Source organism: Anas platyrhynchos, chromosome 25 (assembly GCF_047663525.1).
Source record: "Anas platyrhynchos isolate ZD024472 breed Pekin duck chromosome 25, IASCAAS_PekinDuck_T2T, whole genome shotgun sequence".
NCBI classification, from domain to species: Eukaryota; Metazoa; Chordata; class Aves; order Anseriformes; family Anatidae; genus Anas; species Anas platyrhynchos.
The window spans coordinates 6730536-6756605 of NC_092611.1; the positions used below are offsets into that span (position 1 = coordinate 6730536).

Consider the following 26070-nt stretch of genomic DNA (forward strand, 5'->3'; position numbering starts at 1 on the left):
GTGTGAGATGTGCTTTTTTGGGGGTGGAAGGAGCACGCTCATGGCTCCCCCCCAGCCCTTACAGAGCCTTTCTCCTGCCCCTTGGAGGCTCTTCAAGCTGGCGAGGTGCCACCAGTAAATCCATGTCTGACGCAGTGCGGCCACCCGGGCGCGTCAGCCCTCGCCGCGGGGAAAACCCAGCCATGGGGGTCAGGCTGGCAGCAGGGGAAAAAAGAGCAGCAGCGGCCCAGGAACGCCCTGGGGAGCGGGTCTGAATGGCTGGGGCTCTGCCACGGAGCGGTGGCAGCAGTCCAGCCCCTCCAGCAGCTGGGGACAGGACGAGGTGTCTGCGCCAGCCACCCCGTGTCACCTCCCTGCTTCCTGGAGCCGCTCTGAGCGCAGCCCGTAGCGCTCCCCCTTTAGTTCCTCCATCCTCAGACCCGGGAGCCTCCTTTTTGCTTCCCCCTTTCCCCAAATTTCCTTTTTTTTTTTTTTTTTTTTAATTCTTTTTTAACACATCCTTGCTGCCTGCTCCCCTCTCCCGCGGGCCCTCCGGCCCCGCAGCACCAGGCTGGGTTGGAGCTGAGGCCCGGGGAGCCTGCCTGCCCGCCCACCCATCTCCTCAGAGAAACCTGTCTTTCCAGGGAGGGAGAGCAGCATGTGGGAAAGCCGAGAGCCCTGGAACGTGAATTAGCCAGGGAGAGATGAATGTGCGATAGCTTGTACCTGGCAGCTACCAATTGAGCGTGTTAACACTTTCAGGAGGGGGTTGAGCAGGGCTGCAGGAGCTTCACGCAGTGCTCCCCACCACCCTGGGCATGGTGGAGGGGCACCCAGGCGGCAAATATGGCACCCAGACCTGTCAGGGTGACCGCTTGTCCCTGTCACAGCGCGGGGAGCAGGCCAAGGGCCTGGCCTGCCCGCAGCACAAGGCAGCTGTAGGGGATTTTGCTCCCTGCTTTCCCTGGAAGTGGGCTGGATCCTGCAGCTTCAACCAAGATGGCGGAGGAGGAGGAGGAGGAGGAGGAGAAGGAGGAGGAGGAGGAGGAAGAGGAGGAGGAGGCTGTTTGCCCCTCCATTACTTTTCTGGGGTGCTGTCTTGGCACAGCTGAGGCAAAAGGAGTCCCTGGGTGCTGACCCTGTGCCTTCAGCAGCAGCAGGGCACCTCTCTGCCCCGTGCTGAGCTCTTCATATGGCACCCCTCACGTTCAGCCCAGCCCCACAGCAGCCAAAGACCACGCCGTGCAGGCCACACTCATGAGCTCAACCCAAGCAGAGCCCAAAATTTATCAGAAAAAACATGAAAGGGCTGCCTCGCGGGGGGCTTCTCTGCCACCTTCCCCGCTGGGTGCTGCCCAGCATGGCTTCATGCCTCTCCCAGCTGCAAAGGACAGAGCCAGCAGCCTCCTTCCCCTCACCAGACGGCTTTGGGGCTGGTGTCAGAGCCCCTACAAAGCCCCACGAAGCCCCCACGAAGCCCCCACGAAGCCCCCACGAAGCCCCCACGAAGCCCCTCTCCGGCTGCCCGGCGGGCAGGTGCTGCGGGGCGCATCCGAGGCGGTGCGGGCGGGCGAAGCGCCTCCTTCCTCCCTCCTTCCCACCCCACCCCACACCCTGGTAGCGCTGCAGGGACTCATCCATTCCCGAGTTACTAATATGCAAATGGGTGCTTTTGCATGGGCCGGGCGCCAGGCTGCTGGGTGTCAGGGCACCCGAGGGAGCCGGAGGTGGGGCGAGGCGTGGCGCGGCGCCGCATGCTCACCTGGCCCTGCATGGCAACAGGCAATGGAGCTCTAGGTCCCTTGGGGAGCGGACCCACGGCCGGTTTGAGAGGCAGCGGGTGGCAGAGGAGGGAGGGCAAACTGGCAGCCCCTGGCAACCTGGGGCTGACGGCAGGAGGCTGGGCGCACCGTGGATTTCCCTCCACCAGCAGGATGGTGAACCTGGAGTCTGTGCACGCAGGTAAAGGGCGCTGGAGGAAGGATCGGGCTGGGGCTCACCACGCAGATGAAACGTGGGCTCGGGCAGGAAATGGGGTTGCTCCGGTTCCCGTGACCTTTCTTCCCTCCTTTCCCTCCTCTTCTCTCCTGCTGGAGTCGGTGACGGCAGCCAGTGCCTGGTTGAGAGCCAGCTGGGGGATGGATGCTGCCCTGGCCCTATTTAGGGGGCTGCCGAGCCGTGCCCACAGCCTGGGAGCGCTGCTCAGGCTGCCAGCCCCAACATGGGTTGTGGGGCAGAGCACAAATATCTCTTGGGCAGCTGGAAAATGGGCAGGTAGTGCCTGACCGGTGTCCTGAGTCACTGGGATAAAGCCAGGAGGAGTGAGAGGGGGGTAAAGTCCCCGAGGGATGCAGAACGGGTGGCAGGGGGTGGGTGAGTGTGAGCGAGGGATGGGACTGGGCTGGAAGGAGGAAGGTTAATGACAAAGAGGGAAAAATGAGCCAGGGAAGAGCTGTGGGAGGGCGAGGTGAGTGAGGAATGAATGAATGGGGACACTCAGGAGGAGTATCCGCGCCTTGCAGGGCTTTGACACGGAGGCGCAGCCTCACGTCTCCGCAAGCAGCAGGGGAAGCAGAGCCACGGCTGCCAAACGCCTCGGCGCTGTGTGGAGCTGGGGCTCATCCCGCGGAGCCACTTCAGCTCCTGCCCTCTTCTTGAGCCCCCGTGCTGGAGGAGAGGGAACATCCCGAGCACGTGGGGCTGAGGGCAGTGCTGGCACGAGAGCTGAGCAGGGCTATGGCATGGGATGGATCCCGACAGCCCCTTCTGTGGCATGGGGGGTGCTGTGGGCAGGGGGCCACGTGCAGGCCGAGCAGGGCGGCGTGCGAGCCCGACTCGTCCGAGCACCTGCGATGGGCGTGCGTGCGTGAGCGGTGCCTCTCGGGGCCGCATCCCCCGCAGGCTCCCCTCCGCCCATCTGCTTTGCTTGTGGGCGACTCTTTCTTCATGAGAAGATTCCCCAAATCGATACTGTGCCCTCTGTCAGAGCCGGCGGCACCGCTCCCAGGGTGGATTTGGCCGGGAGCTGCGCACGCTGGGTGCACGCAGAGCCCACCTGCCCCCACAGCATCCCACCCCGCTGCCCTCCGAGGGGTCCGAGCTTCACGCCGTGGTTTTGCAGGGAGGGAGATGAACCTGGGCCCAGCTGCTTTCACGTGCCAGAGCCCAGGGAGCTTGTTCCCATTGCTGCAAAGGTGCAGGCGTGCTCAGGCTGGGGGTGCCGAGCCCTCTTTCATCCCCACTGCACAAAGGGACTGGGGGCTCTGCTCGCCCCCTTCCCACCCAGAGGCTCCCCCCAGCAGAACCTCCTCCTCTCCTCCTTTCCTCCTCCTCCTCCCCAGGCGTTTGGGTGTTCTCAGCTTCCTGCAGCCTCCGCGGGGGCTCGGGCACAGAAAATGCAGCAAAATTCACCAGGCTCCAGGTGCTGGCCCCAGCCAACCCAACTTCTCCCCGCTACCACCACTGGCTTTCGTTTTTTCCTCCTAAAGCCACCAGGCTGGTTTATTCCGGTGCCCATGTCAGGACAACTACTAGGAATAAGGGCTTGGGAAAGCTTTATTTGCTGACACCATTTGTTTCAGCCAAAATATAGATGCAGATATATCCCCAGAGAACTGTCTGCACTGGTAGAGTTTCTTTGGTCTGGGTAAACAGACCAGACTGCCTCTTCTCCAGGGATGTTTGCTAACTGAGGTAGAGCAGCACATTTTTAATATGGCCCAGGCCACAGTGGCGGCTCCTAATAGGTCTGTGGTTAAGTGTTAGGCAGTCCCAAGTTGCATTATTTTTCCCAGAGTTTTTTTTTTTTTTTTTTACTAGCCTGCCTGTATATTTTTACTAGCCTGGGTGTATTGCAAAGCGGTGTGGTAGGAGCCTACATATTTTTTTAGCCTCAAAGCCTCGCAGCCCGTTTAGTCTTTAGAAATTTTGCCACATGTGGGGGTTCAAATCCAGCTGAGCTGTGTCTCGCTCTCCCTGGTTTAACACAGAGGACAAAGAGGAGGAGTTTCCATCATCCTGGCTGCACTTGTGTGGGTCACCCCTCTGCATCTGCTCCCTGTTCTCAAGGAGCCCTTGGAGGATGGCTGCTGCAGCAAGGTTATCATAGGTGTTTGAAAGGTGGGCAGCCCCAAACGACTCCTATCAAGCAGGATTAGATCAAAAGGACTTATTTTTTCTTCCTGTTTTGTTGTTGGCTTATTTTTTCCCCCCACAATGTATTTAAACTATAATAACTTTGGTAGGTTTATGAGTGGAAATTGACTCTTTGTGACACTAAAACTCTTCTGCTCTGTGTCAGAGCATCACGGGTACCTCGTTATCTCCTGACTGCAGGAGGAGGGGATTTCTCTGATGGCCTACAGCTGGTGTGTAAGCACTGGCAGCTGCAGGGTTATTGCTGCTGGGGGCTGAGGGTGGCTGCTGGCAGCCTAGGGCCTCACCTGGCGTGAAAAGAGACAGGGCTCCGAGCACCAGCCAGCTTATTTTACTGCCCATACACAGTACAAAGTGCATGGGCTGTGGGAATTGGCTCCCTTGGGTCACTGAGGCTCCTGCAGAGCACCAGGAGGGTGCTTGGGTCCATGCAGAGGGGCAAGGCACAACTGCTGCTCATCCCTCCCTCTGCCCCTGTGGTCCTGGGGATGCGATAATTTTCTTCTACTAAGGCACGTTTGTAAATTGTGTGCCCACAAGGAAGCTTGCAGGAGGGCTTTTTTTGTTGTTATTTCTGTTTTTTGTTTTTTTCAAACGTGCAGCCGTTCTTGCCAAACTTCTATACGGGTAAAGGTTTTCCCTATTTTCTGAAAACTTGGCTTTTCTTAAAGCTTCTTCTTGGCAGCAAGCAAAACTTTGTGCTTTGTAGACTGCCTAAGTTAGGGTCCCTTGGCAGTGTTACAAGACAAGAAGATGTTTATAACTGAAGATAATTACTCTTCCCGCAGTAGCAAGGCTTAGAAGCCCCACTAAACGTTCACGTCTTAATTGCAGAGGGATTGTTTGAAAAGCAACGCTTTTCTCTCTCCTTTTCCTCCCTCGCTGCTTAGACAATTTCAGGAAAGGAAGTTTCTGAAGTGCGTGGATGTTGCTGCACTCCTGTGGCGTAAAATCTTACCTTTTTTTGCTTCTTTTAGTCATTTACTGAGGGAAAAAGTTTTCCAAGCTTTAGCCTAAATAAAGTTATTCTGTTTGGGCCAAAAAGCAGAGAGTTTGCCATTTGCACACCGGAAGTTTCAATAGAGGGGAAATAAATAAATGAAAGCTCTGCCCACTTCATCGTGAGTGATAGAGGGAAAGTGGAATAAAAACTTAGGGGTCTCTCTTCTCCCTTTTGGCCACTTGGAAATAACGCAAGGCACACATAGGAAAGAGGAAAAGCTTTGCATGATGCCTTTAAGAAGGCTTCCACCTGCCTTTTCTACCCCAGCAAAACCACAGCAAACACTCGCCCCGCTTCCACGCTGTTGTTATTCCCCGATGCAAATCGGATGCCTCCTGTGGCCGGGATTGGCTGCAGGGAGCACATGCAAATCACTCGGTCGGCTCTTTATAAAAATATATTCTTATCTTTTTTTCCCCCACCCCAACCAGCCAGCCTGGAAAGAGTTAAAATTCCCATGCAAAGGGGAGAAGAGGGTGAGGGGGTGTCCGACTGAATTTGAATAGATATTCTTCCTTCTCTCACCCAGTGTGTACTTTGCCTCTTTTAAGGAGGCAGGAGCAGTCCAGTGCAAAGTTGACTATTCCCACCCTTTTCTTTCAGCTGTCCCCGAAGGAGAACGTGGCCCCGGGTGTGGTGGCAGCCATCACTTCAAGGGTAAATGACAAATTTATTGGCCTTGGAAAGGATGGAGGGAAGCGTGGTGGCAGTGTTCTCCTTGGGGACATTGCTCTGTGGTCTGAGAGGGCTGTGAGCACGTGCGTGCGGGGCAGCACCTTGCCAAGAGGTGTTCTGGGGAGAGCAAGCGGAGTTTGAGAGGAGGTGAGAGAAGAGAAGAGAGCTTGCTTCCCTCCCTGAGCATCCTGCTCTGCTTCTGCATCTCCAAAGCTGGCCCTGGCCGATTGCGCCCTGCACAGCACCAAGCTCTGGCCCGGCTGCACCATCCCCAGATAAAAAAAAAAAAAAAAAAAAAAAAAAAAGGAAGGGATGTGGGAGAGGGGAGAAAGCTGGGAGGGATCCCCTGCAGGTGTGGCAGTGTCACTGGCTGCTCTGGGAAGCCTGCATAAAGCTCAGGGGAGAGGCCAGCGGGGCAGGGAGGGCTCCTGGTGCTTCCCGAGCCCCTCACAGTGCAGGAGGTGAGAGGCACAGCAGCGAATTGAGGAGGGGGGAAAGGAGCGAGGGGGGATGCAAAGAGCAACAGGAGGGAAAGTGCATCCTCAGAGCTGATGAATATTCTAGTGCCTGTATGTTGAGGAATCAGAAATTTGAAAGTCTGATGGTTTATTATAATTACACATTCATTTGTGCTGTTTAGTGGAAGCCACATGTGCCTGTTGCCTGGGACTGTGACCTGTTATTAAAATCAGTTGTGCCATCTTTTCCAGAGATCAAGATGAGCGGCGATGCGGCGGATTCCACAGACACTCGGCACGAGCCCGACCAGGTGGAGCCAGGTAAGGAGGGTCTGGGACACGGGGGGGCACCAAGGGAGGGAAAGGGATCGGGAGGGCTCAGGTGCTGGAACTTTCTGCCGGTGCTTTGCTCCTGTTGCTGCTGCCTTGCGTCCTTCCAGCCAGCCGGGGAGTTGATCAAGAATGCGCTCTGGGCTAGGGTTGCATCGGTATCTCGATCAGCATGCAAGATCCTTCTGGGAGAGCACTGAATCGGTGCGTGGCCCTGAGGTTTGAGCATGGAAATACGCTCCCTTCTCTCACCAAATGAATAATGGCACCGAAATGGTCCCGGTCCGCTCAGCTCAGCACAAACAGCTCTCCGTTGTGCGCAGGGTTTGTGTCAGGAACGTTTCCCCAGACAAAACTCCCAGGGACGAAGCCTGTTTTGGCCACGTATATGTAGAAGAATGGGAGGGACTTCTGGAATAGTCAAATCCAGCTTGGTAGCTCCAGCCAAAATGTATTGGTCTTCTTCTTGAGGCGTGATTGGGTTTCTCATCCCCACTACTCCCACCTGATGCTCAGCCTCTCCCTGCTCCGTGGCTAGAAGCCTCAGCTCTCCTTGCAGATGGAAAGCTGAAGAACTGGGCGATCCCATGAAGATAACAGCACTGGCACTACTGCTGATTGCTGCCAGTTTGCCTACCAATTCCTGCACTGCCACAGGGTGTGAGATACCCCCCAAAAAAATCCGTGTCATGTTTTCCAGTATCACTTCTGACTGCCAATGCCCTCAGTGGGTTGAGTGCAGGATCTTGAGGATGTGGCTTATGGTCAGCCTCCTTTCTAGGCAAATAAATAGCAATAAGAAAGGCATTAAGCACCCACTGGTTATAGTTGTAATATAAGAAAGGTTATTAGAAACAGTGAGACTCATCTATAGGCTTGGAAATAAACACTCTTCAAAACCAAAACTCATAGAGGCAATGCGGAATTGTTCTCTGAGTCATGAAGAGCCCTAAGCTTGGGGTGGGGGCATGTGTAACAATAGCTAAAAACTTCACATGGGATGATTTTACTTCTCCTTTTATCGATTAAGAGGATTTAGGAAAAAAAAAAAAAAAAAAAGAGCGAGATATCTTGGTAAAGGCAGAGAAGCCTAGGCATGTTTTAATGGGACTAAAACTGCCCCTTTATTTACACCGTACATTGAGGTCTAGAAATCCTCCGAGCCCTTAAGTTGGGTTATTTGACATAATCTAAGGCAGAGATAAAATCTGGTTCTATTCACGTCCGTGAACTCCACTTGACTTTGGTCAGGCCAGCCTCTGTTCATGGCTTTCAGCTGCCCCCGAGCTGGTTTTCTGAGATAAATCATCCAACGCCGCCCGGCAGCAAGCGTGTCCCGAGCCCTTCCAAAGCTCCCCGCTCACATTTTGGGGGAAACTTCCAAGGGGGAGGCAGCGGCTCCCCAAGCACCCTGTGCCCCAGCAGGGGCTGCTGGCTGGGTGCAATGCGGTTTTTGGTGTAAGCTTCCCAGCCAGCCATTAGTGTGAGCTGTAGCACCTCTTTCTAGTGGTAATTGAGAGGAGAATGCGGAGAAGTGGAGGCAATTTGTTTTAAAATAACAAAAATGTTCAGCACTGCTCCGGGAGCCTTCAAATCAGGCAGGGAAATCAGAACAAGTAAATCTCCCTCATTTACAAAAGAGTGACACTTCCCTGCGGACTGATGCAAGCAACTTGTCTCAATCAGGCTCTCCTCCAAGGCTTTCCTCCAGCGGGACTGGTGGAGACCTTACAAGAACACACGTTGGGACTGTGGGATGAGAGGCTGCAGCTGATGGGATCCTACAGGAGATTTGGGGCCAGAGCAGCCCCATGCCCTGCTGCCACCAGTGTCTTTCAGGGCCTCATCCAGCCCCAGCAGGACTCAAAACCAGCCAAGCCCACGGAGGGCTGCCTCGATGCTGCCCCAAAGCTTTTCCGCCCCTTTGTTGGGTTTTTCCCCTCTTCCCGAGCATCCCGTTTACAAACAACAGAGGGCTTTGTGCTGAACTTCCCTGAACGTTTTTATTTTCCCCGATACACGTTGTTAGAGGGACATTTACTGCAAGAGTGTTTCGTTTACCAGTTTCATGTGGGAAAATCTATTTTCCAATTTCTGATTAACTGAAGACCCATTTCCCAGTGAATTGCACCAATGCACTGCTCCCCAGGAAATTTGTTCCCCCTGGAAGGAGAGGGCAGTTACCAAACTACCAATATTACAGCTTATAAGGGCTGGAAATCTTTCTAGGTGCAGATCTACAAAGGCCTTTCATCACCAAAAGATGTAGACTGGCTCCAAAAAGAATTTAAAATAATAATAATATTAAAGAAAAAAAAAAAAAAAGGGAGTTGGGTGCCAAAATGCTTTTGTAAACCAAGCCCTTGATCTAAAACTGATGCCTAAAGATCTGATGGGAAGTGGCAATAGCAGAAGCATAATCTCATCCTTTCATATCTCCGCCAGTTCTAGGCTTAGAGGGGGAAAAAAAGGGTAATTTGGGGCATTATTTTACTTTGGAAGTGTTTAAAATAATTGTGGGACTTTTTTTGAGAAAAAAAATCAAAATTTTTCCTTTTTCATAGGAGGCTAGAAAAGCTTTCTTTTCTTTCTTTCTTTCTTTCTTTCTTTCTTTCTTTCTTTCTTTCTTTCTTTCTTTCTTTCTTTCTTTCTTTCTTTCTTTCTTTCTTTCTTTCTTTCTTTCTCTTTCCTTTCTTTTTTTATTTTTCCTCATCCACACCAATTTTATAAAAAAACAAAAAAACAAAAACAAAACAAAACAAACAAACAAAAAACACTTCAAAGCTTTTAGTAAGATGTCCTCCAAAATTCTACATTTCTTTGTATTCCTTTTATCCCCCTGTCTGCTGGTTGCAGCGAGGTTCTGCCATGGTAGAAAAAGCCACGACCTCAATAATAATTTAAAAAAAAAAAAAAATAGGATATCCCCTACCCACTCCTGCAAATCCTAAGCCCTCCCTTGCTTCACCCCTGCCTTTCCTATCGCGGCACGTGTGTGAGATGCTCAGGTTATGCCCGTGGAGCCGTGCCGTGCCGTGCCGTGCCGTGCCGTGCCGTGCCGTGCCGTGCCGTGCCATCCTCTCTGCCCTTTCCTGCACGCTGCCAGCGGAGGCTGTGGCTGGGCTCGCCGGCAGCCCCGCGGACTCCATGGGGGGTAATGACAAGCGCGAGTTTTGCGCTTGGCTGCGAGCTCTTTTCATCTTTTTAAACTGATGAAAGCCATGCCAGCAAGTTCTGGGTTGAGTTTTTTTTATGGGAACTGTGGGGGCTTGGCACTGCCGAGTGTCGCCCCTGGTCTTCCAGCCGAGAGGCAGAGATCTCCCCCTTCTTGTGGTTTATCTAAGCCCTCTGTATCTGATGCAACAAAATGCTGAGGTGGGACTTGCCTCTGTCTGTCTGTTTGTTTGTGTCAGACACTTGTTCCCCGTTTATCTGCTTGATCAAAACAGGTTACACCAAGCAAAGCTACTTCCCTTTGATTTCATCTGTTGAGGCTATGGGGGGGAAGCCAAAGCCTTAACAAAAGGGCGATAGGGAAGCTCTTCAAACACAACCATCGGTAACTGAATAGCTGCGGGCGCTCCGAACATCTTCCCTCCCCACCCTGCAACACGGGGAGCTGGACAGGCTGCCAGGAGCCCAGGGCAGGGTGCGCGATGGGCATCCCGGTGCACGGGGAAGGGAGCGGGGCTGCGGGGCTGCACGCAGCGTGGGACGGCCCTACAGTGGTCCCACGGCCCTAAAGCAGCTGGTGTCGCTGCCTGGGATGGTGGCGTGGCAGTGTGCACAGACGAGGCGAGGAGTGGGGTTGTGTGGCTGTCATTCCTCTCCCCCAGCTCAACTCCAGCCAGCTTGTGGCAGTGGAAGGGTGGCAGCAAGAGGTAAAAGCCCACCTCCAAACGCTGCCACCAGGCCCCTCCAGGTACCCCATCTCCTGATGTCTGTCCATGCTTTCTGCATCAAAACCACACGGTGGAAGACCAGAGCCCTCGTTACAGTCTCTCTGCCACCTGTTCCCTGTGCAAATGGGATTTTCAGCCCCAAAGTGGGGGTCCCCAGCTCATCCCCCCCCCCTTTTGGCCGGGTGTAAGCTCCCTGCTGCAGGCGCAGCTCTCCCGGGGGCTGGGGTCACCGGTGTTTGTCGTATTGCTGTGGCAGGGCTCTGGGCTTGCTGGGAAGGCTTTCTTTTAAACTTCACGGCTTATGCTCAAACAGGATACGGAGGCTTTCACCTCTGCATCTGCTTCCAGCTCAGGTAGAAGGAAACGTGCCCAAACCACGCCAGCAGCGTGAAATGGGTCGGGGGGTGCTCAGGCTTTGCTCTGCTCGCAGACACCCCCCAGCAGGTGAGCCCGGGGATGCCCAGGCTGAGCCTTCCCCTTTCTTCTGCCGTTACCTCTGCAGACAGGGCTGGAAATGGGCCGTCAGGCCAAAGACTTTTGAGGAAACTTGGCCTTCCCCAGCCCCACGCCGAGCCCCGTCCTTGGCCGTGCCTCTGCTCGCCAAGGCCAGCTCTCCCCGGTGAACCTTCCCTCCGAGCCTCCAGGATTTCTCTCCTCTCTTTCCCCCACAGCCACGAACAGCCCCAGGACAAGTCCCAAATAAATAAAAGCAGCAGCAGCAGCCGGGCTGGAAACAGCTGGTTGCTATGGCAATTGGGCCTGCTCGGGATTTGCATAAGGCTGATGATTTTCATAGCACAGCCACATTTAAGGCAAGCAGGAGAAATTTCCATATTCCCAGCTCCGAGTCAGTTGGGGCGTGGGGGAGGCCAGGAGGGGGATATTTGAAATTCAAATGAAGGTGATTAGGGTTTGAGGTTGGGTTATTTTATTTTTTTTTCTTAAACATCCCATTATGGAAGAGGATAAAAAAGGATGGGGAGGGGAAAGGGGAACAAAAGGCTGGTTTGACTTGAATTAGAGGGGCAAAGGAAGAGCTGGTCTGATCTGCCTCTTGCCTCTGGTCTAAGAGAAGAGACTTGCCCTCTCCCAACACCTGCAGGTGAAATGTTTTCCGTGGGAACAACTGCTGCCCTCGGGTTTCCTTCTGGAAGCTGCCCGAGTCTCCCACACTCGCTGTCCTGCGTTCCCCCCGCGCCCTGCCCCACACGAAGGGTACATCGCGCCCGGAGCTGCGGTGGCACCAGGAGGTGGGAGTTGCGTGAGGCTCACAAAGGAAAGGCAATTTTATGTCCCAGGGGGTTTCCACCCAAATGAAACGCTCGAGCCTTCGGCGAAAGCTTCCCCTGCAGCCGTGCAGCCCTCTCACTGAGTCAGCCAGCACACATTCACTTTTCCTGCTAACCAGCCCTGACTTTCCCATGGAGATGCCCCGATGCCCCGGTTTGGTCTGTTTGTGTTGTTAGTGCAAACAGCAGGAAAGCTGCAGCCCGATTTGGCTGCCTTGAGAACTTCCCATCCCGCTCAGACTTTCCCTTGCTCCTTTTAAGTACAACTTCTGGAGCAAACCTTGGGAACAGGGAGCATCCCGGCAGGGCAGGTAAGGGTGCAGGGAACCAAGTGGTGTCTGCTCAGCTGCGCTTTCTGCTCCCCATTACCACTGGGCACAGGTGGGGGAATCAGGGCCAGCCACTCGAGTGATGACAAGGTGATTTAAGAGAGCTTGTCCCAGCCAGGGCTTGTGCTGCTTGTTCTGCAGAAGTGGCTGGTCTGGCTGCTGGGAATGGCAGAGAGGTTGCTGATGGTGTTTGCTCGAGTATCCAAAGCGAGCTAAATTACTGAGGAGCTGAATATTTTTGGCTTAATAGAACCCCATCCATCTCAGTGCAGGTGAATGTTTTGCTTCATTTATGGTGTGTGGTTCGAGTGTTGTTCATAGCTATAATGAGTGTCGCTGCTCTTCTCTTTAACTGCTCTTGGATGTTGTTTTAACTTTACATTGTGTTTTTGGTGAGGGACTGGATTCTTGCACCAGTCAACGTGAACGAGTTAATTCCTTAGCCTCTAGAAAATGTGTACTGAAAGGTGCTCTGCATCTGGCCTGCTTTGTCAATCTCTAACGGCATTGTGCTTTATCAGCTGGGGTGCCAGAATACTTCAGGATAGGTGAGATTAATCTTAATTTGAGATATTCAGCACTCTGAGGCTGAAGCCTGACCTCCTCACCCCGGGCGCCTTGTGGAGTCAGCGATGAAAATAGGCATCAGCAGAAGGTGATTCATCTCTCTGCCCTCTGTCTTGGGGGCGAGGTGAGTTGCCCTCTGGAAGCGCCGGCTTCCTCTCCGTGGCTGTAAAGGCAGCCTAGAGCAATTGGCTGGGAATTAGACACCTAAAAGTTAGACATCTGAGCCTGAATCCCCTGCCCGGTGTCTGCCTGGCACTGTTCCCCCATCGCCGTTCAGCTGTTCCGAATTTCCCTCCCAAATGCACGGGCAGAAAACTGATTCCCTGTGGGAATTCCCCAACACCTGCTGCAGATTGAAATCGCCTCCTCATTCCCTGTCCCTTCTGCGAGATCAAACTGCGGGGCACATCAAGCGTGTGGCTGGGTGGGAAGGGGAATGAAGCTAGCCTTCTGCTTGCGGCCCTGCTTTGTCGCTGGGCGAAAAGCCACGGGCGGCTGTCACAGCCCGCGGGTGACATCTGCATGTTCCTGCATATGTTGGCCTCGCCGAGGCGAAGCCGAGCTGCGATCTTGATTTTTTTTTTCCTTTCTGCCATGGTTGGGGCTTTTATCCTCAAGAGCCGGACTGGCTGGGCAGCTTCCAGTGGGAATTGGGGCGCGGGGGCTCGGTTTTCACAGCACGCGAAGCCTTCCAGACAGGGGGGGAACAGCAGGGGTGGGGGGAAAGCCGTCCGGAACTGAGCTGCTGCTCCCATCCCCAGAGAAACCTCCCCAGGCAAACTCGCACCAGATCTGATGCCAGTGCTATGCAAAACAGCTGCCAGGTGAACCAAGGAGAGCAGCGCGGCCCTCGGCTGCCGTGCTGCGGGGAGCCGGCGGAGCTTATCGCTGCCTCTCCCCCTCCGTCCAGGACACCCACGGAGAGGGCAATGGATGGGGAAGCTCCTGGGAAAGGTAGAGCGAGGAGCTCAAAGCAGCCCTGCTCCCTTTAAATCCCAGAGCTTCCCAAATTTGCTGCAGCTGAAGGAAGGGAGGGCCGTGGTGCCTGGCTGGCGTAGCTGGAGCACGTTGTTGGCTGGTGCCGAGCTCCACCAAAACGAGCGGCGTTCTGGCAGTTTGCAGCAGTTGAGAATCTGCCGCCACTTACACTTTTCTTTCTTTTTATCTCCTGGAGCTAGGAGAGATTAAATCTTAAGTGCAGATCCGTGCTGTTTGAACAGCCCGTTCCTTTAAGGAGAGAAATGACTCCTTCAGCGTGGGTCCTGATGTTGATAGAACCGGGGAGGAAAGCAGCCTGTTTTTTACAATATTTGTAGGAAAGTCAGCGATTTAGCTGGAACAAGAGAGTTGTTATCCCTATCACAGCCAAACCTTGGCTTGCAGATGAAGTCATTTTAATTTCACTCGCCACACAAGCTTTTGCTGAAACAGAAAAAGCTGAGATTTGTTTGCAAATAAATCTGCGCGCAAACACTCACTGATCCTGCTGAAAAGCTGCAGAGATTTGTGTATCCAGCCCCCATTTACATAACCACTGGGAGCAGAAATCACCTCGCCCAGTTTTAAATATCACACTATTGGACATCTAAGCCTGAACTAGTTGCCCCTGGGTCCCTTTGTAGTCAATAAAAAGAAATTGTCATCTCCAGAGGGCCATTCATCTCGACTTAGATAGGCGTCTAAGATAGGTCAGATGAATGGCCTCTGGAGGTGCCTATTTCTCCTCGTTGTCTACCAAGACAGCCTGGGGCACTTATCTCAGACTTAAGACACCCAAGCTACAAATGGGTTCCTGTTGATCTCCATGCATATTTCCAGCATGTTCCACTGTCACGGAAAATGAGGTACTCCCGAGCACCTGCCCTCATCTGGGGCGGGATGTGGAGGGTGCTGAGGCTGGAAGGAGGAGAGGAAGGGAAAAAGAAGTCTGAGGGCTGAGCTTGTTGGTGCAGGGAGGGAAAAGAGAAAAGTGGGAAGCTTGGAAGAGGAGGAGGGGATGTGCTGGAGAGCTTGAGCTTGGGCGCTTTGAACCTGCTGTGTGTTTTGGCAGCCTCGTTTGGAGAGTTTGGCTCGTAGTGGTAGGGATGCAGCACGAAGCTGTGCTCCAGCCGCGCATCCCGGGTTCCAGGAGGGATGTACGGTGGTGACTCAGAGCCCTCAGCACTGGGACCCAGGGATTTCCCTCCAGGTCTTTGAATCTTGCCTCATCAACATGCTGCACTTGAACGTGAGCGAAAGCCTCACATCCAAGAAAGCAGAAGATTACCTTTTCCTTCCTGTTCTATTTTAGCAACTGGGAACTGCGTTTCCTTCTTCTCTCCTTCTTGCCTTTCTCCCCTTCAGCTACTGCCCTCAGATTGCATCAACCCCCCGTGGGTTGCAAAGGTAGAAACTGCAGGCCTTGAAGATCATCACGCAGCCCCGCTCAGGTGTGTGGATGCTGATTGCGATCATCTATTAGCGCTATCAGCATTCCCATCGCTTAGATGAGCAGTCGTTGGCTCTCGGGGCTTGGAGCTGGAGCGCAATGAATGAACAAATTCCTGGGGCGGGAGCAGCTGGGGAGAGGTGGTCAGGGGGCAAGTGGCCATGGCCGGGGGGCTCACGAGTGCCTGGTGGGTCAGGGGTGGCAGCAAGAGCAGGGAACTGCGGGGAAGAAGAGAAAGACCTGAGATTGGGAAGAGAAAGAAAGCTTTGAAAAGCAGGTCGGGAGGAAGCCAGGAGGGGAGGGCAGGTTCCAGCACAGCAGAAATGCAGACGGGCTGGCGGAAAAAGGAGCAGACCTGGATTGGGGTTGAGTTGCAGGTGGTGAGAGGATAGAGATTTTGGAGCGGGGGGCAGCGGCGTGCTCTGGTTGTGCCTGATAACGAAGACCTGCAGCTCAGCCTAACGAGAGCAACAAAGGCAGCTCAGATTCCAACGCTGCTGCTGTTAACGTGCTGCAGATAAAATCTGCAGAGCAGTTTCTAGATAGCAGAGAACAGGGTGCCATGAAATGGTTCGAGTCGGCTCTAAAAGCATTCTGCCATCCGTGAGTAATTGTACCGAGAACACTCCCCCTGAGGATCTCGGAGCCCTGGTGATTCACCTGGGAATAGTACGAGCATGGCACGAGCTGAAGGACTGCCTGCTGGCTCGGGGTAGAGGCTTGCTCGGTTAAAAGCAAGCAAGTCAACGGGAGAGCTGGGTTTGCACTCTTGGGTTTGCACTCCTGCCTGCACAGCCTCCCCAAACTGCTTTCCAACTTCTTGCAAGAGCCACGAACTCCCGAAAAACACGATGTGTTGAAGCTTGATCAGATCACAGGGCATGGGCTACGCTTCATGGGGAACGTTATACTGGAAAAAAAAAAAAAATAAAAAAATAAAAACAGGAGCAAAAGGCCCCCAGGGGCTTGTGGTGGTGGGATGTGAACAATTTCGGAGTATTTATCACAAACTCGATTGGGCTGGAAGAGAATGACTTAGGGGATCGGTTGCAAAGGGGAAGGGAAGGGGTTTCTTGGGGTTGCCTTTGCAACTGAAGAGGCTTCGTGGAATCCCTTAAAGCATTCATATCTGTGGAGCGCACAGCCTTTCCTCTGTGATGTTCTTGATGAATTTGGCAGGTGTGATGGGGGGGGGGGGGGATGTTTATCATCAAAGGGGAATGAGTGAGGGCCTGTGCGGTACCTTCAGGCTGAAACCTGTCTGATTTTCCCCCTGTGCCTGCCAATCTCTTTTGGAATCAAGGAGACGCCTCTTGCGCACAACCCCACGGCACCCTCTGTTCCTTTAGATATCCCGTAATTACTTGGTACCACACAGGTTCCTAAAGATCCCTGGTTAACAGCCTCGGCCACCTGTTTGCTGGCCTCTCCCACAGTTAGCTCTTGCTTTATGCACGCTCCTGGCTCCCGGATTTCCCTGGAGATTTGCAATATCCTCCAGTTCACCCCCGCTGGAAGCTCCCTTTGTCGGTGAGCTCTCCCCCACTGCTGCTGCCTGGCCGGGTGTCTCCCAAGCAGAAAAACTCCAGCAAAGGCTGGTACCACCAAATGCTGCAAAAGCTGCCCTCGTGCTTCCCTGGCTGCTTTCGCATCGACTCCACCTCCCCGCTCCTCTCCTTGCTCTGATGCTAAAGTGTGCTGGGCAAGCAGTGCGTCTTTGGTTACGTGGTTATGAGCTGTGGGAGGTTTAGATGGATGCTCTCTGCCATTAATACTGAGACCTTTTTCTGTCTGTTTTGTTGTAGGAAGTGAGCAGAATGGGCTGGACTTTAACAGGCAGGTAAGATGCTCCCCGGATTCTCCGGCTTTCTCGAATTACAGTTCGTTAACTGCTCATCTTGCTGAGTCCCAGGCAGCTACTGCTAGGAGATACAAACTCTTAGGTCACAAGCTGCTATTAAACAGGCCACAAAAGTCCTTCCTGATTCCCCTTGTGGGACAGCGTGGCAGATAAAACTTCTGGTTTGCAGGCCTTGCCATTTCATAGAAGTTCAGTTAATTATAGAGTTTCTTAAAGTCACCCTTTGCTCGAGGCTTTTGCTGGCTTTTTAATTTTTTTCTGATGCCATTTAGAAACAAAAGAGACCTCGGTTACACTGGCGAACGTGCAAATCCCGCCCCAGAGCTCCATGCATTTGCACCGTGTGCGACACTGGTGCTGAAAGCACTGCGGTATGCAAGTCTAGGAGCATGGGCTGACTCACAGGAGTATCAGCAAGGACTGCAGATGAGGTGGTTTGAGGTCTTGGAGTGCCTGGGTCAAGACCAGGCCTGCCTACAACGGCAGATTCCTCTTTGCAAGACGGTGGGGAAAGGGACAGCAGATAAATGCAAGCGTGTCTGATAGCAGCAGCCCTGGCTGCAGCACGTGAGGCTCTGGCGAGCTGTTGTCTTTGCTGTTAGATGTTATCTGCTGGCTTCATGCAGCTGAAAACAACCCCTGTCTCATGGAGTGCCTGAGACTTCCACACCTGGCTCTCTGAAATCCCTGAACCTCAAAGCAGAATTGCAAGGGGAGGCAGGTGACAGCCCTCCCCAGATCCCAAATTTGTGCAGAGACGTGAGAAAAAGTGCCGAGTCCAGAGCCAAGGACTGTTGTGGTCGTCAGTGGGGCTGGGCTCAGAGCTCGCAAACAAAAAGAGGAGGTCTGGAGAGCAAAGGCACCCACCTGCTGCAGCGCCCTGGGGAGCTGGAGCGAGGAAAGGCAGCAGGGCTGCAGCTCCACGGACAATTACTAGCGTTTGAAGCAGATGTTGGCACTCCTAGCAATCCAGCAGCCTGTCTGCTTCCAGCTTTGCCTTCCCCGAGTTCAAGGGTTGCGATCCTTTGCAAAGGCTTCCTGCTAGCAGCAGGTGGGCAGCTGATGCCTCTCCCGTGACTTCTCTGTCCTCCGAGCTTGTTTCGGTGGCTCTGGTCCGACAGATGTCAGCAAGCTGCTGTTTGTTTGTTTGGTTTGGCTGCTCCGGCTCTGGGTGGGTTGTTAACTTCCTATCAAAGGTGTCTTAACACGTTCAGCCATCTTCCAGGTTTTTGGAAAACCCAGCTGAAAACAAAAAGTCTTGTGTCTCCAGCTCTGTGGATTGCAGAGCCCAAAGCACAGGCTTTCTACAAGCCAAGAGAAGAATCCAATCTGCTTATAACGAGTGATAAAAGAAAATTCCCTCAAGATAGAAATAAGCTCTGAAAGTACAAGATCATTACATGTTGCAAACTTTTCCTATGGCAACACCACAAAGATGTTAGAACTGGATCCTGGGCTGAGGTTAATCGAGGAGACGTTAGTGATGGTGGTGAAGCAGCGCTGGTTCACACCCGCTGGAGATTGGACTCATTATCTTCAAGGTCCCTGTCCCTTGCATGCCACTGAATGAGAGCTGCTGGTAAAGGAGGGAGGCAGCCTCATAGTCACTAGGATTTGGGCCAGAGTCTGCTCAATTTAAACGTCCTGCTCCCAAAATGAGGTTGTGGTTGCATGGCACCACAAAGTCCCGTTCATTCGTGCCAGCACACCTGTGTCACCAAGCAGCAAACCAGGTGGGGAACTGATCAAGGCTAAAAAAGCAAAAAGCTCCGAATAAGCTCATTTTGGTGGTGTTTTTTAGCTGCTTTATAAATCCAGGCTGTAGCACTGTGGGTGAGTGGACGCAGCGGGTGCAGGACCTGCAGGCAGTGTGGCTCTCTGTCTCCCTCTCTTGGCCCTCTCCAGGGCGAGTTGAGCCATTCTTGGTATTATTTTAAACCAGACTGAGCCCAAACGCACACCGGTTGTACACTCACGTTTCGGGTTGACCTCAGCTATTGGTGAATTTATCTTCAATTCAGCAAATAGATGCCGAGCGATGAGAAAAAGGAAGAGGGGAGATACGGGAATATCAAAGTGTTTTCATGTAAAACCAGATGCCGAGCTCTTTCATTACGGGTGGAGGTTGGTGGGTTTTTAATTTTGGTTTGGGGTTTGGGTGTATTTTTTTTTTTTTTTTTTGTTACCTTGCAATTCAGGTTTTCAAACCGAAGCCAGAGCAGCATGGTTTGAAACCCAACTCCAAGCTGAACGCGAGAGCTGCCGAGCTCTCTTTGACTTTATTTGGAGTGCTGGGCGCTAATCACTTTGAAGATCATAAATCTCACATCGTTTAAGCCTCTCCCCCAGTCTTTGTAGATGGCCTACATTTCAGGTCTGTTTCCCTCCCCTGTTATGCTCCAGGCAGGAAGGGAAGGGTGGAGTGACCTGGTTAGACCCCTTACTTGCCTACCCGTTCCCTGCTGCGGCTGCTCTCACCCAGCGAACGGGGAGGAGGGAAACTCTTGCGGAGTTTGAGGTTTTCTCGCAGTTTGTGGGTCAGCCCTGTGCCTTATGAGAAAGCTGCCTTCTGATCCCTCAACCTATTTGGCAAATGTTCACTCCCCCCCCTCCCCGCTTAAACTCTCCTCCCACCTGGATGCAACAGTAATTTGTATGTGAATGAGAGGGGAAAGGGTGTGTATGGAAAAAAGAAGCATCTTCTGCCTTGCCTATCTGGTTTGGCTTTTTATTTAGGGAGTCTAATGCTTGTTGTTTCCTGTTTATATCAAGGGAAATGCAAAGAGAGCGTAATAAACTTTCACCTTCAGTGCTGGCAACCTGGATAGGGACATCTGCTTCTTAATGGGTTGGGATCGTGTCCAGAGTGTGTCAAGGAGAGGAGCGAGGAACTCGGCGGTGGTGGCTTCAGAGCCTTCAGACCGGGAAAGGTCTGGCTGAAAGCGTTGGAGTCAGAGCTTTTCTTCTGTCATGTGGTGATCCTCACCAGGTGGTGATGCTCTGGTTTGTTTTATTTCCCCCCTTGCTAAATGCAGTGGTCACACTTCGGGGAAATACTGCACGGTTTGTTTTCTCTGTTGCTCTCCAGAGAGCTGTTCTGGAGAGCCGTGTATCTTGCCCTTTCTCTGGAGTTATAACTCCATTGCCTTCTGCGATCCGCACAAGGAGCCAGGGCTGATGGTTTGGGGAGAAAACAGGTCTTGTGTGTATGGTGTGCGTGTCGGCACCCAGTGCCATACATCAACCCATAGCTAGGGAAGAACAGATTCAGGATCACTGGTTTCTTTTCCACCAGGGAAGTGATGTGTAGGATTGTGGCACTTGCTGGCCCTTGCAGCAACGTGAGCACTGAAGGCTCACATCTCCTTCCAGAGGAGGGAACGAGATGTCCCCTCCAAGCCCCTCATGCTCTCAAGCACAGAGCTGAGCTCCAGAGCTGGGGCAGAACGTGTCCCTTCTGAAATAAAGCTGAAAGGTTTATTTCAGGGCAGGAAAGGATCTGCGTGTGCTCTGCGTCCAAATATGTCATGCAGTTTCGTTCCAGCAGAAGGCTAACCCTCGCAGCCAGGCTGTCATTTCATTAATGATAATGACAGGTCTGATATTTGCACCAATACAGAGGTGATCCTGCCGTGAGACTTACCAATATTGCAGGCACTCATGTGCCTGAGTAGCCCAGGGCTCCGCATAGCTTGAATTTTCCTCTTGGTTCTTTATTACTTTATTTTCTTTGTTTGACACCCATTAGGGGATGTAATGTGGATACAGCCCTTTCCTACAGGCCTCCTAGAAATAGGATTTTGGGAAGGATTTACCTGAGGAAAGGAGGGAACTGGGAGATGTGGTGGTGCTGCAGGAGAGATCTTCAGAGCACAAAGGAAAGCGTCCAGAGTAAAATCAGGAAGCAAGATACACGACTGAAGTGGGCTGGTATTTCACGTGCACATGAGCTCTATGCTTAAATTCCCACATCGGGTCGTACTCGGTGCCAGTTTGACTGTTCCTTAAGATGGTAACGGACAGATTTCAAACCCCTTCTCTTCCAGTGACCGGTCAGCATCAAACCACTGAGCTGCTTAAGATTCCCAGTCAGAGGTACTCAAGCAGATTTTTTTGGGGGGGGGGGGGTCAGCTGAATGTGCCTGCTGGTATACCCCAAAAGAGCAGTGAGGAACTGGGCTATTGGAAAAATTCTTCCCTTCCAAAAGGATCTTCCCCCCACCCCAGGATCTGCTTCTCTAACCTCACCTCCCTGCCCTGTCCGTGTCTGGCAGAGTCATTTTCTGATGGACCTTGAATTTCTGGGGTTTGGGGGGCTTCCAACAGTTTTTTAGAGGTAAGAGACTGAGTTGTCTCAGGCCTTCGCAGCTGATGACCTGTAGATGTGAGAAAGGAAAGCAGGCAAACTGCATCTGCGATGTGAAATCACAGGTGGCCCTTCTTCAGAGCCATTAACGCCCTGACCTTGCTGGGTATTTTCCGCCCACACGTCTGAAGGTTCTTTGCTAATGAATTTAGCATCCTCCAGAAGGTAGGGAGGTGTTTAACCCTGTCCTGCAGATGAGGCAGACGGAGGCTGACTCCCTGGCTTTTCCCAAAGATGCTGAGCACTGTGATTGCTGCTGAAATCAGTGGATGCTTTACGGGAGAGTTGCCTGTGGACATTGAGGCTTATTGTAATCCAGGGCCTTGCTCCCTGGCGGAGCTGGGATACGGACTCCGATTCTCTGATTCATAGTCTTGTGCTCAACCACAGACAAGTTCTTCCTCCCCTCCATCCTTTTGAAGGTGGAAAGAAGGGCCCAACTTGCTAGGTAGTTTGTTATTAATATCTGGGATGCAAAACTCCCTGCAGATTTAATTTTGCTCAATCAGGGCTTCCCTCCCCCCGGCGATCTCTCTCATAGTTTTTCATTCCACTTTGAGTTCCCACCTCCCCCCTAATCTCGTGTGTTCCCTATATGTCATTTCTGTTCCTGCTTGGCTCTTCCCTGTGGGTAGTTCAGGTTTCAGTCTGCCCTCCAGATTTCCATCCCAGTCCTGTTTTGCCCTCCTCTCAAGGGGAGGTTCACATCCTGCTTCCTTCTCCCCTCTGGGGATCAATTCAGATTTCACTCTCTCTTCTTCTCCGCATTGCCCCAGGGTGTCAGCCTAAGTCTTGCATCTGCTTTTCGTCTCTTGAGCCTTCTCGAGTTGGAAGTGGGCCCAGCTGTCCATATCTGCCTTGACTGACACTGGATCTAAGCTGAGCGCTGCCTTGGCCTTTCCCTTTTGAAGTTCCCTTGCTCCGTCCTAGGGATAGACTGATTGCATAAATTTGTATGTGTGCTGGTTCTTCATTGAAATGCAGCCCTTTGGGAAAGCATCAGAGAAAGCCCTGGCTGGAGGGAAAGTCCTCTGTTTCTATATCTGGCCCTGTTTTGCTTAGGACAGATATGTAGAGGAACCTCTTCTGCAGGCTAGTTTTGTTTTGGAGCCTTGCAGATGAGATTGCTGGGAACAAACTCCAAAACGTGCCGGTGACTCTCTTGCAAAGTTTGTAGGGGAGGAAAGAGAGAGAAGTAGGAGGAAAGGTTCTGAACCCCACACCCTCCGCTCCCAAGGGATGGATTGAAGTCACCAGATTTGTTTGCTTAGCCAATAACTGCTGACAGCAGCCCAGCATCACTCCTGAGTTGGCAGGATTGTGCCTGGTTCTCAGATCCAGCCACAGCCCGTTCACAAACCCCTGCTTTCCTGCTTCAGGCTCCCAAAGAGCAACCTGTATTTAGAAGGTATTGCCCACACATGTTGCCTTGGTCCACTGGCAATATATCTTGTGCTGCTGTTTCCAAGCTCTCTTAGAGATGAAGCAGAGACAGACTGGTCTTCTCTTTGTCCAAATTCCCTGCTCAGCTGGGCTATCGTCTCTTAGTGAATATTTTCTAAGCTTGCAGGCAACAAGCCCTGGTTTCATGGACTAAAGCGACCTATTGATTGTTTCCGCAATAGAAACTGAGCTCAGGGCATGGATGTCACTGTCAAGGTGCTTTTTAGGTTGCTTGGCACCTTTTTAAGTGGTGAGCTGCATGAACTACCATGCATGGTTATGACTCTTCTGCCTGCTGGAGAATGGCTCATCGGTAATAAGGAGAAGACTCCAAATTCTTGAAGGCCTTTCATCTGGTGAGCTCCAAGAATTCAATCAAAAGCCTGCACCACCCAGCGAGGGTGGGGCCCTGCACCCATTTTGCAGAAGGGCAAGTCATAGCATAAAAAGGTGAAGGTGATGGGGTTTCAAGCAAGGCCTCTAATTTTGGAAGCCTGACATCAGAGTGCACTTTCTCCCGGCCCAGAGGTGCTGATGTGCCAGCTCTCCATGTGAAATCAGTGGGTGAGCTGGAGCTGCTCGGCCCCTTGGGAGGCAGACGCTGGGTTTTCTCTCGCAGGACACCCTCTCGCCTGCTTCCCCGGCACGTGGAGGATGCCAGAGCCCCCGAGCTGGGAGCAGAGAACCGGCTCCCTCTTCCCTCAACCTCCAGCCTCCTTCCTTCCACCCCAACCGAAAAATTATGCGATACTCTCCAGCAAAGTTGATCTTTCTCACTCTCCCTTTCTTTTTTAATTATATGACTTGTGTGCGCTTAATGCAATTCCTCTAGCTGCTCTCCTTGTGTCCCAGTTCCCCGGGGCGCGGCAGCGGGTGCCAAAACTCCCCCGAACCAATCAGAGAAACCTGCGGAGCTGGGATGGAGCCAGCCCCAGTCACGGGAGCCGGCTGGTTCCAAGTTCATTCCTTTTCCAATGTGGGATGGGGCGGAAAGCGAAGGCTCCCTGCGCCACGACTCCCGCGTCTCGCCCTGCCCTGCGCGCGGATGACTGAGCCGGGGACGTCGGTGCTGTGCAGCAGGGAGGCAGTGCCAGGTATTTAGGTGGTTTCTGACTGGTTGGCAGCCAGAGGGCACAGAGAATACAGGATCAGCACGGTCTGCTCCCCCCTAGGCAAGGGATTCACGGGAAAGGGGAAATTTTTCACGTAGGGAATTGGTTAAAGGTCTGGTTCTGGCCCCCGTAAAAGACCAATAAGGCAATTTTGCTGCTGACTTCAACAGGAACATGACGAGGCTCCAGGGAACCTGTGCAAGCATGCAGGAGGGCATGGGAGAAGCAACGAAGCCTGGCATGTGTGAAATCGGATTGATAAGGAAAGGGGCAGGGATGCAGCCCAGGGTGGGAGCGGGGAAGATAAGCGCAAAGGTGTAGGCAGAGGTGGAGTTCTGGAGAGCTTTGGAAGTTGGGCAAGTGGAATCGGGAGATGCAGGAGCAGTGCTGCAACGCTCGGCGAGGCTGGGGCAGCAGCAATGGCAGCACCTCCGGGCTCAGGGCTGGGGAGGAGAGTCCTGGAGCGGAGCCGTGGGAGAAATCGCAGCCTTTACGGTGGTAAAACAATTTTCCATGTTCTGTTTGGAGGTTCTCACCATTCTGACCAAGAAAATGGCATCTTCCCCTCCCCCCCCCCCCCTTTTTTTTTTTTAAATACTTCCAATTTGGCACATCCACAGGCCTTGGCAGGGAAGGCACCACATGCCTGAGTACCAATAGCAAGAGCGAAGATGCTCCAAGCTGTTGCTTTCCAGCATCCTTTTGCCAGCTCGGTGCTCTCTGACCACAGGTCACCACTCCAAGCCCTCGCTGTGCTCCTGGGGCTCACGCAGAGGCAGCACAGACGTGAGCACAGCCTCTCGGGGCAGGTGCTCACCCCACCTCTGCCTTCAGTTCTCCTCTCCCGTGCCTGGTGGCTGCTCTGGAAACCTGCTGTGCTGCACGTGATCGTTTGGAGGCTTATCGCCCGGCGTGGAGCAGAGGGATGGCTTCTTTCTTTTTCCTCTTCTCTGCTTCAAAGCAGAAACACTTGGGAAATGCTGCATCAGAAGGCTTGCGAACGCAAAGCCGAGCGTGGCTCTGTTTGTTTCCCTTTGTGAAGCGCGTAGCTCGGTTACACTTAGTTTTGATTTCCCACCCCCACTTTTACTACGGCTCCGGCGCAGCCATTCACGTCCTGAGCTGCAGCTCAGAGGGTGAAGCATATCAGATCAGACCTCAATTAACAGACTCAAACGCCTCAAAGCTCTGATGCAGGTGTGTTGAGGTTAGGGATTACATTCTAATTTTTCAGTGTGTTGCCATTACTGAGTTTTAGGATGTTGTCTGCTAAGCATTCAGCGTGGGATTAATTCTGCTTTTGTCATGCTGACAGCTTCTGAAAATCCCACTCTTCACCGTGAAAGGATACCGAATTTTATAGGGTGAATATTGTCCTATTAACAGGAGGGCTTTCTGCTTTCTTCCTGAGTGTCTGTTAAGCCTCGCTGCATGTGCAGGATAGTACATGTGGAAATAGTAATTGCAAGCCCATTATTATTATTATTGCTATAATTCATTATTAGTGTGTGTTTTATTTTATGGTGCCCACGTGTGCAGGTAATTCACAGAAGTACACTTACGCCATTGGAAGGTGGGAAGGCTCAGCTGCAATAGCCTTGGATCCAGTTTTGATACCTGTTTCCATCGTAAGACTTCCTCCCTTGACTTCAGGCAACCCAGTTGTGTGAAATAATGCTTTGGGAGTGATTCAGCCCAGGAAGAAATGTGCTGCTCTCCTTCACTGAGGGGCAAGCGGCTCCAAAGCCTCTGCGCAGCCTCTTCCCAACAGCCGGAGCCCTTTGCAGCTGCAGGGGGAGGGATGTGAGCAAGTCCAAGTCTTAAACAGTTGTGAATTGCTGACTCTCAGATAAGCCAGATACGAGGGCAGATAAATACCTGTTTCAAAGAGGTTGCCGTCTAAATAGAAACTGCACAACAAATCCGATTGTCTCCGGTTTTACAATGACGACCGCAGCTGCTGCTGGAGGAGGCTGGCGTGGCTTTCACTGCCTCTCTCGGGCAGGGTAGGGGCACCCCTTATCTGGGTTTGGGGAGAGCATCCCAGACGGGTGCAGAATCAGCCCGTCCCACCTTAGCATTGCTCTGCCATCCTCTTCACTAATGTCACCTGCAAAGTGCTCCCAGCCAGCAGCAGATGCTTGCTGGCCTGGGGACCACGGCTGGTTGCTTG

The 26070-nt window shown here is 52.7% G+C and overlaps 1 protein-coding gene across 3 annotated transcripts in view; it reads left to right on the plus strand.

The window, feature by feature from the left end:
- Window positions 1–1483: 1483 nt before the first annotated feature.
- The window catches only part of POU2F3 (POU class 2 homeobox 3), a 41266-nt gene continuing 16679 nt past the window's right edge, over window positions 1484–26070 (plus strand). Inside the window, exons 1-4 of one of the 3 annotated variants that reach the window (XM_013103115.5) lie at window positions 1484–1941; window positions 5741–5794; window positions 6523–6591; window positions 16921–16955. In XM_013103115.5, the coding sequence (XP_012958569.3) occupies window positions 1656–1941; window positions 5741–5794; window positions 6523–6591; window positions 16921–16955 (444 nt within the window). In that variant the 5' untranslated portion in view covers window positions 1484–1655. The remainder of the gene's footprint in view (window positions 1942–5740; window positions 5795–6522; window positions 6592–16920; window positions 16956–26070) is intronic. The other 2 variants (XM_013103116.5, XM_072027808.1) reach the window with 2 other exon arrangements.